The 15,281-nt window shown below is 44.1% G+C and overlaps 1 protein-coding gene across 1 annotated transcript in view; it reads left to right on the forward strand.

Moving 5' to 3' along the window:
• CPNE6 (copine 6) overlaps positions 1-15,281 on the forward strand; it is a 33,078-nt gene that overhangs the window by 14,167 nt on the left and 3,630 nt on the right. The window contains exons 10-14 of the mRNA XM_033924660.1: positions 3,211-3,344; positions 7,080-7,134; positions 8,115-8,166; positions 13,154-13,287; positions 14,216-14,452. Of these exons, the coding sequence (XP_033780551.1) occupies positions 3,211-3,344; positions 7,080-7,134; positions 8,115-8,166; positions 13,154-13,287; positions 14,216-14,452 (612 nt within the window). The remainder of the gene's footprint in view (positions 1-3,210; positions 3,345-7,079; positions 7,135-8,114; positions 8,167-13,153; positions 13,288-14,215; positions 14,453-15,281) is intronic.

Below are 15,281 nucleotides of genomic sequence, written 5' to 3' on the forward strand. Positions count from 1 at the left end.
TCCCCTAGTCTTTGTAAATAACGTAGTAAATGACAGCAGATAAAGATCTAATCTAATCTAATCTTCTATTTGTACGTCGCTCATACCTATATAGGCTCAAGGCGACTGTAAAGACAGGTAAGAGGGGAGAGAAAGAGGAGGGAGAGAGAGGAGGTGGATAGATAGGAGGGGAGGAAGGGGAGAGAAAAAGAGGGGAGAGAGGAGGAAGGGGAAAGGGAGAGAGGAGAGGGTACTGTACAAAATAAACTCATAACACATGTTATGATGTGATATTACATACCTGATATTACCTGATCTTGATTATTTATTCTAAAACTCTCTTTCATCAACGCCGCGTTAAAAGTTTCTACCGTGGCTCAGCAAAGTAAATGCTCCAACACTCATAGAATTCTAATCTAATCTACTCTAATCTGGGATTTATGGGTCGTGCTATGCCTACATAGATCCAAAGTGACTTACAAAACAGAATATGGAAAGCTGATTAGTACGGTACAAGGATGCTTACGTATAGATTACATTAGAGAATGACACAGGAACAAATTTTTCCCCGTCCCCGTTGGAACTCATTTTCCCATCCTGTTGCTGTGAACTCTTTTCCTGTCCCTGCCCCATTCCTACAAGCTCTGTCCTCATCTGCACAAGCCTCAGACACTTTAAAATCCTAAGTAGCAACATTCTAGAGCTCAGGTTGTGATGTCATAATGCCTCATTCCACCAATGCCTAAGCTCCGTCCTCATCTGCACAAGCCAACATTCTAGAGCTCAGATTGTGATGTCATAATGCCTCATTCCACCAATGCCTAAGCTCCATCCTCATCTGCACAAGCCAACATTCTAGAGCTCAGATTGTGATGTCATAATGCCTCATTCCACCAATGCCTAAGCTCCGTCCTCATCTGCACAAGCCAACATTCTAGAGCTCAGATTGTGATGTCAAAATGCCTCATTCCACCAATGCCTAAGCTCCGTCCTCATCTGCACAAGCCTCAAACACTTTAAAATCATAAGTGTTCGAGGTTTGTGTGGTTAAGGCAGAGCTTACAGGAATGGGGCAGGACAGCAACAAAACTCGCGGGGAAGGGACAGGGAAATTGAGTTCCTGCAGGAATAGAGACAAATTTGACCCCGGGTCACTCTCATCATAAGGACGCTCTAGAGATGCATTAAGCGAAGATCTTTGGGAATTATTGAGATAGAGAAGACGTAACGTGCAATTAAAGGGGAGTTTGGTACAACGCCAAAGTGTTGCGGGAGGTACAGTAAAAGAACATTTGGGGGAGGAACATGTAGAGCAAGAGAGCTAATGTGGTTAGAAGAAGCAAGTCATGAGGTAGGTAGAGTCTGTTACAGTCATTATCCAGTGTTAGCAGTGTATTTGGTTCCATGGTGGTAATAGGATGAACATCAGGGCCTTGACCTTGCTGACCCGCAAAGCCAACCTCATCAGTGACGTCACGATGGCTTGATTATTTCAATACAGGCAGTTCCCGGGTTAAGAACGAGTTACATTTTTAAAGCTGTTCTTGCTAAAATATTTCTTCATTTCTCTTCTAATGCACTGTGTTGATTATGCAGATATTGTGGTTGTATTGAATGAAGTACCTTTTTATCCCAATTGTGTGTTCGTTGAGTTTATACGAGCTTTGAAGCTCTAAGGCAGTTTTGGAGTAGAAAATGATTTTGATATGAATTAATTGTGCATTTTAAGGGGGCATGTTACGGGCAGAGAGTGGACATTCCTCTGTTATCCATCTAGTGCATTAGGATTAGTGCATGCTAACTGGGCAACGCAGACTGAGGGGTCCTTTTATTAAAGTGCACTAACCGATTTAGTGCACACTAAAGGCATCTATTATATTCTATGGGCACGCCTTAATAAAAGGACCCCTTAATGCGGAAATACTTACTGCCTCCTAAATAGGAGTCAAAACAGAAAGAACTCCAAAGGGTCTGCCAGAGAAGCTTAGCAAGATACCAGATAAAGAGGCAGTCAAGATCAATTGGTTCTCGAAGAGACTGTTGACTACCTAAACACTCGTGAGCACACAACAGTGAACTCCAAAGAGTAATTAAGATAATAATATAATTTAATTTAGTAAAGGAGTGCCCCCAGTGTGATAAAGCAGCGAAAGGAGCAATGCTCCTGTGCTCAAATCATGAGACAAGGACAACCAGTCCCTGCCCCCACACCATCATAGGGCACTTCCAAGGTGTGTGAAATAAATCAATAAGTGCCAAAAGTGCAAAAAATAAAGCACAAAGAAGCACACACGAGTGAAGACAGACAACAGTCTCTTAGAGAACCTCCCCCAAAAAACAACTCCCACAAGAATCAAAAATCAAAAACGCCGACTTAGCTGGAAATGAGTGGTGAAACGGACTCCCGAAAGCAAGAAAGTCCGCCAGAAAATAGGTCAACCAGGCATGGTTTCGGGAAAAACTCCCTTCCTCAGGAACCAGAATAAATAACTCTGAAGACCATCGAGCCGGCTCCCCCAGCATTAAAACTAGGCTTAGTGCACAATAAAATCCCGTGTTATAGCTCGCTAAGCCCAGATTGTACTGCACTTTAGTAAAAGGGCCCCTAAAATAAATTAAAGAAGTTGGGTGACCTTTGATCGAGCAGGATGATGATCAGGTCCAGGTCAGCGTGCAAAGACAAGAAGGAGTGCATCACATTTAGGAAACCAAAAACCAGTACTACCAATCTTAAAGACACTGGCCCAGACATACTAGCATGAGACAGGAGAACTCGGCAAAGGATAATCATTTTGGAGAGGGTCATAGTATTGATCTGGTTGATCCAGCAGGAAGAATTTTGCTCAGGTGTAACATCTATTGTTTCACTGAAAGGGTGGTGGAATGGGCCCCTCAGGAAGGTGAAGGATTTCAAGAAATTATGAGGATTGCAACCAAAGATCTCTTATGTCTAGGTAACGAGGAGAAAACAAGTCTATGAGAAAACAAGTCAAGAGACTATGACATTGCACCAAGAATGCAATGGGACAGATTCCTTATCTGATACAAAGTTTCTATGGGTCTAGGTAAACGTCTGTCCTTTCTCTTTAGGATTGCTTTTTACAGGGTGGTTTTATGTTTGAGGAAAGTAAATAGAAAGCTTCTCTGAACTTATCACTATTATTAATCTTGTCGCATATATCTTCACTGTATCACTCCTCTTTCTAATATGTACATTGTATTGTCCTACAGGTCGCTATCGACTTCACAGCCTCAAACGGGGATCCTCGAAATGACCAGTCCCTGCATTTTATCAACCCTGTAGAGCCCAATGAGTACCTGAAGGCACTCTCTGCTGTGGGAGAAATCTGCCAGGACTATGACAGGTAAAGACAGGAGGCATGGGATCTTGCTTTTGCTCTTGTCTTTTTCTACCTTGTGTAAGAGGAAATGTGTTTGTTTCTTTCTGTCTCTTGTGTTGCAAGGCATACAGAATCAGGCTTCTTGGCATTTTCAGTTCAGATCTTGCCTGCATGCTTCTATTTCTGGGCGGGAGGGGGCATTTACGGCAACTTCAGTGGTGGGAACATAGAACAGTGCCAGGTGGACCTCTAGGGCAAGACAGATCAGATTCAAGTACAGGCAGTCCCAGGCTTAAGAACAAGTTACATTTTTAAAGCTGTTCTTAAATCAGATTTGTCTGTAACTCAAAACTTGTAGATTTTAAGATTTTTGCTGCTTTCCTCTGCTCCCAGCTGACAAAAGGGTCAACTGTCCCTACCAGTGTTCCTTCTAAGGGACAGCATGTTCATAATGTGGCCGTGCATCATTCCTGAATCTGCTACAGGAGAAATGTAGCAGTCTATGCCACTGGAAATACTGCTCAATGAAATCAAGTGAAGCCGCAACCGCGTTCTTAAGTATGAGTCATACTTAAGTCGGGTGTCTGTAACTCAGGGACTGGCTGTACTTGACTCACATAAGAACATGAAAGTTGCCATACTAAGGCAGACCGACGGTCTCTCAAGCCCATTATTCTGTATCCAGCAGTGGCCAACCCAGGTCGCAAGTGCCTGGCAAGATCCCAAAGAGTAGCAACATTCCAGAGCTGATATTATGATGTCATAATGCCTCATTCCACCATTGCCTGAGTCAACCTCATTAGTGATGTCACAATGTCTTGATTATTTCAATACAGGCCAGTCCCCGGGTTAAGAATGAGTTACATTTTTAAAGCTGTTCTTAAGTCTGATTTGTATGTAAGTCAGAACGTGTAGATTCTAGGATTCTTGCTGCTTCCCTCTGCTCCCAACTGACAAAAGGGCCAACTGTTCCCTCTAAGGGACAGCATGTTCTTAATGTGGCCCTTCATCATCCCTGAATCTGCTACAGGAGAAGTCTAGGAGTTTATGCCACTGGAAAGACTGCTCAGTGAAATGAAATGAAGCCGAAACTGTGTTCGTAAGTACGAGTTGTGAACTGATAGTGACAGACTGGATGAACTGTTCAGGTCTGTCATCATCTACTTTCTACTATGTAACTAGGTTACTATTAGGGGCATTTTCAAAACTCGAAGACATCCCAAAAAAAAAATTGCAAAATCGGCACTCACCAAAATGTCCAAGTGCTGATTTTCTAAACTGTCTTTCTGGATATCTTGCAAGGCTTCCCAGCCACTGTGGATCCAAAACAAAATGGGGGCATGTTCTGAGCTTAGACTTGAATGTCTTGCGGTAATAATCGAACCTTTCCCAAGACGTCCTGGACGGAACTTAGACTTTCTGAGTTAGACCTGTTTTAAAAGTGTCTAAATGCCAAAAAGGTACCCAAACTGACCAGATGACCATTGAAGGGATTAAGTTTTGACTCCTTCACACTCCCCCAGTGGTCACTGACCCCCCCCCCAAAAAAAAAATCTGAATGAAAAAGTACATAACTGTCTCTAGAACAGCAACATTTGGTATGAGAAAGCCTAGTAGAGCATCACACAGGTGACTTAAGTAGCCTAGTGAGGGGGCTAATGAGCCATAGAGAGGAGGACCCAGGCCCATAAGCCACTCTAACTTCTACTTTTAGCGTGAGGCCACCAAAACCCAGCAAAATCCTGGAATACTGCCATATAGGTGCCACCTACAGCCATAAGGGCTATTGGGGTGGTAGATAGGTAGGTATAGGAAGTTTGGGGAGAGTTTTGGAGGGCTCAGCATAAATTGTCCTTCTGGCACTCTTTATGTGAAGTTCACAGCAGTGCCTTCTAAGGCGCTCCACTGCACTGTTGTCATGTCTGTGTGACCTGTCCATTACAATGCTGGCCCCTTCCATGTCCAAATGGTCTGGATTTGGACGTTTTGAATGTGAACATTTCTGTGGTTGAAAATGGTGAATAAAGTTGGATGGACTAAGGTTGTACGATTTGGCAGCCAAAACCCTCTAGTGGTTTTCCCAGTTTCGAAAATGGTCATTTGTCCACCTCCGACTTTGGACGTGTTGCAGAAAACATCCAAAGTCAGACTTAGACGACCTATTGAATATGGCCCTCTATGTCTCTTATCCTTGTTTGTTGAGGGTCTGTCCACTTATTATTTAAAAATGTATAACCCACTTTATCTGTAATCCTAAGAAGAGTACAGGGCACATTGTTCTACATGTATGCTTGAAGTGAGGAATTCTGTTGGCATGTAATTTGTGTGTAGGGATCTGTAGCAGTCTAGCTTGCTCTCTTCTCCAGTCGGAGATACATAGGTGTTTCAAGGGGCCAGTATAATACTGTATTTTCTATGTTGCTTTTTCCAAGTTACAATGGTAATCTGTGAGTCCAATACGTACTGTGAAAAACTGTAGGAAGATTTTAGGAAATTGGAAGACTGGGCATCCAAATGGCAGATGAAATTCAACGTGGACAAATGTAAAGTGATGCACATTTGGGAAGAATAATCCAAATCATCGTTACCGGATGCTAGGGTCCACCTTGGGGGTCAGTGCTCAAGAAAAAGATCTGGGTGTCATCATGGACAATACGCCAAAACTTTCCACCCAATGTACGACGGCGACCAAGAAAGCAAACAAGATGCTAGGAATTAGAAAAGGGCTGGTAAACAAGACTAAGAATGTTATCGTGTCTCTGTGTCGCTCAATGGTACAACCTCACCTTGAGTATTGTGTTCAGTTCTGGTCTCCTTATCTCAAAAAAGATATAGCGGCACTAGAAAAGGTTCAAAGAAGAGCGATCAAGATGATAAAGGGGATGGAACTCCTCTCGTATGAGGAAAGACTAAAGCTTGGAAAAAAGATGGTTGAGGGGAGATATGATTGAAGTCTACAAAATCCTTCGTGGTATAGAATGGGCACAAGTGGATCGATATTTTTTACTGCATCAAGATTTACAAAAACTAGGGGACGCTCGATGAAGTTACAGAGTAATACTTTTAAAACCAATAGGAGAAAATATTTTTTCACTCAGAGAATAGTTAAGCTCTGGAATGTATTGCCAGAGGATGTGGAGAGAGCAGTTATTGTAGCTGGTTTTTTAAAGGTTTGGACAAGTTCCTGGAGGAAAAGTCCATAGTCTGCTGTTGATACAGACATGGGGGAAGCCACTGTTTGACCTAGATTGGTGGCATGGAATGCTGCTACTATTTGGGGTTTTACCAGGTACTTGTGACTTGGATTGGCCTCCGTGAAGATGGGATTCTGGGCTGGATGGACCACTGGTCTGGCCCAATGAGGCTATTCTTATGTTCTAATTTGCTACATAGTTTCTCTGTTAGATCACAAATAACCTGGGGGTGGAGGGAGTTCAAGTTGCTGTCACTGAGAGAAGAAATATTTTCGGTAGGATAAGTTGGAAGGGAAAATGTCTTAATTCTGGGGAGCTATGGATATGGAGGTACAGGGTTTTCTTTGGGGGTTCGGTATCTTTTTTGCTTCAGCTCTGCACCCCATACCTCATTCTGTGTAAGAATTATGTTATCAAAGCATTTTAGTAGCTCACTTTGCTGTTTAATTCTTATTTTCTCTTTCTGTCTGGCTGTGCCCCTGCCTCCCATCTTTATCTCACTTGCTTGGTCTCCCTTCATCCCATTGTTCACTTCTCTGTGTCCCCTTTTCATATTTTCTTTCAGTGACAAGCGGTTTCCGGCCTTTGGGTTTGGAGCTCGGATACCCCCTAATTACGAGGTAATGTTGGCCAAAGTTGCTGGCAGGGAGAGGGGAGGCCAGAATATGCGTGAAGTGTGTGTAATTGAGGGATAGACACACATATTTATTTAGTAAAATCTGTTATACATCCACATATTTAAGAAATTGTTCAAAAACAGATGTATCTCAGCCAGTGGACACCACAGAAACATAAGGAAAAAAGAAAGATTAGTAGCAATGAAAATCCTATCAAGCGTTTAAACCTACTGAAAACATAAGAGCAATCATTAGGTCCCCAGCCTCAAAACTGAACAAACATTGGCAGTCAAAATCTCAGAATAACCACGTCTTGATCCTGCCTTAATTATTATTATTATTATTAAGAAGTCTCCAGTCTCTATTCCGTCCAGCAGAGAATTCCAATAAGCTGGAGCTACCACACTGCAAGCTGAGTGTCGGCAACTATCTAACCACAATTTCTTATGCGAAAGGATTGTGAATAAATGATTCTGCGCTGAGCCGATTGCATGACTTGGATTCTAAGGAGCTGGCAAAGAATTAAGATAGACCAGCATCCTTGAACGCGGCGATTGAAAAGTCAACATCGGAATTCTAAACCTAATCCTGGCAATTAGGGGCAACCCAAGGCAATCTGTACAGAGCACGATTGGAGAGCTTTCCATTAGTCAAAAGTCTGACCGCTAAATTCTGGATGAGCCGTAGTCAGCTAATTACTAAGGAGCGCAGCCGGAGTAGGTTAATTGCTATTAAAGTTAAAAATGGTTCCAAAGAACCTATTTTCCATAAATAATAAAAAGAACTACTTAATTCTGATATGGGGTTGGAGTAAGAATAAAGGGATTTGATAAACTGCTTTTCTGTGGCACAATCAAAGTGGTCACATGGGAGAGGGGAGGCTGAACAGAGCCGTTAAAGCAGCTTTCTCCGTTTCTGTGTGTCTTCCCATATCCCTGTGAATCATTATCTGAGTTCTTTCTCTTTCTTTGCCCTTTATCCAGGTGTCTCATGACTTTGCTATTAACTTCAGCCCAGCCAACGCAGAATGTGAAGGTAGGATACCACAGATTTCTGTCCTAGCTGTCATCTCTGTCCTATCCTCCCTGCATGTTTCCTTGTGACGTTCTGCTTTTCCTATGTCATTAGTGCATTCTCAGTATGCTACATTATTGTCTTCACCAGGGGAGTGTGTGGGGCAGTGGTTAGAGCTACAACCTCAGCACCCTGAGGTTGTGGGTTCAAATCCCTCGCTGTGCCAGGTACACTAGATAGAGTTTGAACGCACTGGGACAGATAGGGAAATATGATAAAGTACCTGAATGTAAACCACTTAGGATATAAGTGTTGTATAAATAAATATTATAGTCAGTGTCTCAGCATTTCCCGAGGTGGCTTGCGTACAATTCTGGAGGCTTAATCTTCAAAAAGATATAAAAAGGATGGAGTCAGTCCAGAGGAAAGCTACTAAAATGGTGTGTAGTCTTCATCATACAGACTTCAAGATCTCAATCTCTATACTTTGGAGGAAAGGCGGGAGAGGGGAGATATGATAGAGATGTTTAAATCAAAAACTACAATATAAATATCTCACTCGCCAGAGATGGGCTACACACTCCCGATAAACATTTCATCAAAAAGTGGAGAAAAAGCCTCAAAATTGATATCAGCAGGCAACCATCAAAGAATTGATATACGTTCAAATCTGCTTTCTTTACTATCATAGGCAAAAAAACTCTACCACCACCAAAAATGTATTTTTCAACAGAGTGAAAAACCCATCACTGTGCACAAGAAAAGAAAAACTGAAAAGTTTAACTTAGCTTAGGATCCATGGTCACAACGCCGTGGCTGGAAACGTCTGGCCAGACAAACTGAAACACGGTGTTGGCGAGATGAATAGTCCAAAGACCATGTCCCCAATTCCAACAAGTGCCTTGTTTCGCCCCGAAGGGGCTTCCTCAGGGAATAAATATCAGCCGAAAACTTAGCTCCCGTTCCGTGCGCACCGGCACAAGAAACGGCCGTTGCTTAAAAGGAATCCAAACATTCTACTTCCAGGGGCACTTCCAAGTTCACTTCCGGATCGCAGATGTCAAAACCCGGAGAGGAACAGCTGATGGCATAAACTCACACGATGTTACCGGCTCATCCAAAAAAAACAACCCACTCTACGCGCTGATTAAGTCCATTAGGCCATAAAGTGTCCAAATAAAAGATCCAACGTTGCTCATGTTGATATAGAAGACGCTTCACATTACCCCTCCATGAGGGGTTCCAATACGAAACAATTAAATTCCTCAAAATTGTGTCGTTCTTTGACACAATGTCGGGTAAGTTTATCCACTTCTTTTTTATGCACTATATTGGACCGATGTTCAAACAGCCGTGTCTTGAAACAACGGGCAGTGTGACCAATATACGAGAGTCCGCACGGACATGTCATCCAATAGACCACTCCTACTGTTTCACAAGTGGTCCGGGAACGTAATTTAACAGCTCTTCTGCCTGGAATCTGTGCCATCATACCCTCCTGCATCATATCACAAGCTGTGCACTTGCCACAACGGAAATGTCCCACCATACCCTCCTCAAAAGTAGTCCACACATCAGCCTTACATAACATGTCGTTAAGATTCCTGTTGCGTGAAAAAGCTATTTTGCACTCCTGATCATGGAAACAATTTACTGTTTGCATCATGGGCCAAATATTCTTAATCTTCCTGCTCAAACGCTGAGATACAGAAGAATATTTCATAATACAGGGCACCACCTTATCATCTTTGCCCTGAGTCCGATATTGCAATAACTGTTCTCTAGAACTGAACCTGGCTCTCTGCCAAGATTTCTGTATTACTTTATTAGGGTAACCTCTCTCTCTATGTCATTGTTTTAATGGCTCTGCTTGATTTATAAATTGCAAATACGTCTGTATCGAAAAAAATTGAGATACAGGTAAATTATTCTTCAGCCCTACCGGATGCTTACTAGTATATTCCAAAAAGGTATTCCGATCAGAAGGCTTCAAAAACACTGAAGTTTTAAACCGATTGTCCTCCAAAATAATCTTCACATCTAAGAAAGATAATTCAGAACTGTCGGCTGTCATCTCAAACTTGATGGACACATGACACGCATTCAAGAAATCCAAAAACATATCTAATTCTGCCTTGGTAGAATCCCATAGGAAAAAAATATTGTCAATACAGCGACGCCACATCCGTACATGTACAAAAAAGCTGGAAGAATAAACCCAGCATTGTTCAAAAACAGCCATGTACAGATTGGCTATTGATGGGGCAAAATATGCACCCATAGCTACACCCATCTGTTGCTGAAAAAATTCCCCATCAAAAATAAAATAATTCTGGGACATTGCTACAGACGTGAGTTTTAACAAAAACTCAGTTGGCACTAGATGTGTTCGAATTCTATTATTTAAAGCTTCTTCTACTATTGACAATGCTTCATCCTGCGGATTACAGGTATACAAGGACCGTACATCAAGGGAAACCAAGTAGGTCACAGAGGCAATATTCTGCTGATCGTCCAAACACTGTAAGAAATGGGTTGTATCTTGTAAATAGGAAAGAATCTCCAAAACCATCAGGGCCAAAAATGTGTCAATATATTTACACACTCGTTCCAACATTGACCCCCGAGCAGACACAATCGGATGGCCTGGAGGATGAATTAAATCTTTATGCATTTTTGGTAAAAAATATATGACAGGTACCTTAAACATCCGATGGGTTAAAAACTGATACTCGGGTCAAAAGCCAACCTTCCTACCCTCATTCACAATTTCCAGCAGATTAGCAAAAATGGTATCTGAGGGATCCCCTGCCAAACGAGAATATACAGAGCAGTCATTTAGTTGACGAAAAGCTTCTTGATAATATTTCACCTTGTCCTGGATGACTATTCCCTCTCTCTTGTCAGCCTTGCGAATGATAATATCAGTGTCTTTTTGCAAGGATGTCAAAATATTTCTTTGATGGGGGGGGGGGGTCAAATTACTGTGCGTACAACGCTGAGTTCTTTCTAACTTTTCAAGCTCTGCATATACCAAGGCTTTAAATCCTGCCAATACAAAGTCTATATGACCCGGAGGAACCCATGTACTCTTATCTCGGATCACGGAACAATCATATCTAGATTCATGCTCAGAAAAATATAACCGAAGTTGCAATGTTCTAAAAAATTTTTCCAGGTCTGTCCATGGTTGAAATGGATCATAAGCTTTTGTTGGTACATAAGACAGCCCCTTATCCAAAACTTGAATCTCTTGATCCGTAAACAACCTGGAAGACAAATTAATCACTCCCCTCTGGTGTTCCGATTGGACCGTGTGATGGGACCTCCTTGAAACTGTACTCTGTTCGCTTACCGTCTCCCCCATCGCGGCTGTCCTCGTCGTCCTAAAAAAGGCTTCCCGCTGGTTGTGTCATCACTACTAACAGAGAAATCTGTAGTGGTCATCTCCGGTTGAGCTCTACCACCGCCATCTTCTCTCATCCAGCGATCCACAAATCCATCTGTGTAATCACGTTGATCACGCTGAAAATTTTTTAAGCTTTTTCAATTGCAGATCCTCCTTATATTTCTCAATTTTAGACTGCAATTCTTGAAATTGTTGTTGAAATTCCGACTCATCCCTTAACGCCTCTACCTTAGGAGACTCCGTTTTCAATTTCTCCTGAGAAGTCTGAATGACGAGAAGCATTAAATCTAGATGGCATTCCATCTGTTCTTTCTTTAACTCTGTATTTCTGTTAACAAGTGGATGTTTTGGATTTATTTGAAAATGTATATAAATAAATTTAAAAAAAACAACAAAAAAACCTCCTCACATACATAAGTTATTATATCAGGGAGGCTCCTGACCATTTAAATTGCCTCTTAGTTGAATACTTGGCAGCATTTAACTGGTCGGTGCTGCTGAATATTCGCATTTAGTGTCCGATCCAAAACCTTATGGGTGTTCCAGGGGTAGAATTGGTGCTTAGATTGTTCTGCCAGTGGTGCCCCCTTCCCTTCCCTGCCCCTACCGCCCCCCTTTCCTTCCCCCTTAGCTCTTTTAACTTTGCCGGCATGAGCAGCATCTCCGACCTGCTATCTGCGCTGGCCTCACCGCTCCCTTCGATGTCACTTCCTGGTCTTATGGACCAGGAAGCGACTTCAGAGGGAGAGTCGAGGCCGACGCAAGCAGCAGGTTGGAGATGCTGCTTGTACTGGCGAATAGTTAGAGGCATGTATGAAGGGTAGGCGTGCATGGCGTGGGAGGAGTGGGGAAGGACCAGGGCGCAGAAGAGGAGAAAGGCCAGCGCCCGCTCCAAGACGGAGCCTGGAGCGGTTCAGCCCCCCCACACACACACACATTCCCCCCTCCCTTACTACACCACTGTGTTCTGCATGTGTAACTAAGGTGTGGGATTCTGCTAGTGTGTAGTTTCTTTCTAGGGATCTGCAGCAGTATGGCTTGTTCTCTTGCGTCAGTAGGAGGTGTACTGGTGTCCTAGATCAAGTGTAATAGTTTGCAGTGCTGCCTTTTCCTAGGTAGAGGTTTTCATAATTATTTCTCGCTCTCTCTCTTTTTGTTTTTGTTTTATTTGTTATTTTGGTTTTTGGGGAGGTTGTGTTTCTTTCGCCGTTACTGTTTTTATTGGTGACTTTTATGCACGCAAGGAAGCTGTGATGTAGTAAATTTAAAAGAAATCAGATAAAATATTTCTTCACTGAATGTGTAATTAAACTCTGGAATTCATTGCCAGAGAATGTGGTAAAAGCAGTTAGCATTGCAGGGTTTTAAAAAAGTTTGAACAAGTTCCTAAATGAAAAGTCCATAAGCCATTAATAAGAGGAACTTGAGAAAATTCACTGCTTATTCCTTGGATAAGCAGCACAAAATCTGTTTTTACTCTTTTGGGATCTTGTGACCTGGACTGGCCACTGTTGGAACTAGAATACTGGGCTTGATGGACCTTCAGTCTGACCTAGGATGGAAATGCATATCTTCATATGTTCCTCTCTTTTCTTGCAGAAATTATGGGTGTTATTGAAGCCTACAAACGCTGCCTTCCCAAAATCCAGCTCTACGGCCCCACCAATGTGTCTCCCATCATCAACAGAGTTGCAACTTTAGCTCAAGAGGAATCAAAGAGTCAGCATGCCACAGTATGTGAAAAGATCACTTTTTCTCCTTCTGGGTCTCCTCAGGAAGCCAGCATGGGGAAAGAGATCTGACATTAGGAACTCATCCTGTGGTTTCGGTGACACGTCAAAACCGCGGAGGACAATGGCGCACTGACAATCCCGTTTTGGTGATGCGTCAAAACTGCAGAGGACAACGACATGCCAACAATCCCATATGTGCAGAGGAGAAATGTGCGCCGTTGCTTCCGCTGCTTTGACGCCTTCCCTTTTGCGCTCTAAGTGAGGGTGTGGGGGAACCCCTCACTATACTTAGAAGTCCTCATGCTCCTGTGGTGGGAGGGGGAACTCCCGGAGACTGAAAATGGGAAGGAAAACCGGAGTTTTCAGTGTAGTGGGGGGTTTCTCCCCCCCCCAACGGGAGCACAAGCAGTTCTAACTGTAGTCAGGGGGTTCCCCCCCACACACACCCCTTACAGTGTGAAACAGAAATCCTCAAACCAGCGGAATCGGCGACACGCATTTCTCCTGCACTCAAATGTCGGCGCGGAATTGTCAGCACACCATTGCGCTTTTGACGGTGTACCGTGGTTTCTAACCACGACACCTTTATGCTACCATATTCATTCTCACTTTGTGCCTCATTCAGCCTTTCCCCTGTCTTTGAGTCTGCTTTCTCCCACCTTTCCCTCCTCTGTTTTCCTTTCGTGCCTCCCTCCCTCTCTCTCACCGTCTGCTTTCTCCCACCTTTCCCTCCTCTGTTTTCCTTTCGTGCCTCCCTCCCTCTCTCTCACCGTCTGCTTTCTCCCACCTTTCCCTCCTCTGTTTTCCTTTCGTGCCTCCCTCCCTCTCTCTCACCGTCTGCTTTCTCCCACCTTTCCCTCCTCTGTTTTCCTTTCGTGCCTCCCTCCCTCTCTCTCACCGTCTGCTTTCTCCTCTTCCTCTCCTTCAGAAGTATTGCATCCTGCTGATCATTACCGACGGCGTGGTGAGCGACATGGCAGAGACGCGAGACGCAGTGGTCCGGGCATCTCGCCTGCCCATGTCCATCATCATCGTAGGGGTGGGCAATGCCGACTTCTCGGACATGCGGATGTTGGATGGAGATGATGGAACACTCCATTCCACCAAAGGAGAACCTGCTGCTCGAGACATTGTCCAGTTTGTACCCTTCAGGGACTTCAAAACGGTACGTGGGAACTGCTTCACTAACTGTACATGAAATGATTAGTATTTATACCTCTCAGTTATCTTGGTTTAAACCCCAAATTTCTTGTTTCACCCCCTCTTAGCAGGGTCCAGGATGATTCATTGTGGCCATGCCCTCCCCCCCACCCCATATCCCCCCAAATTAGACCTCCAAGTATTGACCCTGGAGCACATAACAACATAAGAATAGCCTTACTGGGTTAGAACAATGGGCCATCAAGCCCAGAAGCCCATTCTCACAGTGGCCAATTTAGGTCACTAGTACCTGGCCAAAACCCAAGGAGTAGCAATATTCCATTCTACTGATACAGGGCAAGTGGTGGCTTCCCCCATGTCTTTTTCAATAACAGACTGCAGGCTGCAGGGAAGCAAACAGCGATGGGTGGCCAGGAGCCCAGGCCTTGGGCAGAGAAGCTGCTACCAGAGCCGCTTCATTTTGTCCTGCAGCTGCTCGGGTGACAGTAGCTGGCAGGGAGCCCAAGTACCGGGGAGGAGGCTGGGGCATCTCTGCGGCGATGGCTGGTGGGAAGCCCAGGCCCTACAGAGCTGCTGCATTGTGTCCTTCAGCTGCTCAGGTGGTGGTGGCTGGTGGGGAGCCCTGGTACTGAGGAAAGGGATGGGGTGTCTCTGCGGTGGTGGTGCTTGGGCGCTGGTGGCTGGTGGGGAGCCCAGGCCCTTGTGGGAGAAGGTGCTGCCAGAGCTGCTGCTTCATGTCTTTCAGTTACTCGGGTGGCAGTGGCAGGCGGGGAGCCCAGGTACCGGGGGGAGGGCTGGGGTATCTCGGCGGTGGTGCCTGGGGGGAGAAGATG

The sequence above is a fragment of the Geotrypetes seraphini genome, chromosome 16 (genome assembly GCF_902459505.1).
Source record: "Geotrypetes seraphini chromosome 16, aGeoSer1.1, whole genome shotgun sequence".
Lineage (NCBI taxonomy): Eukaryota > Metazoa > Chordata > Amphibia > Gymnophiona > Dermophiidae > Geotrypetes > Geotrypetes seraphini.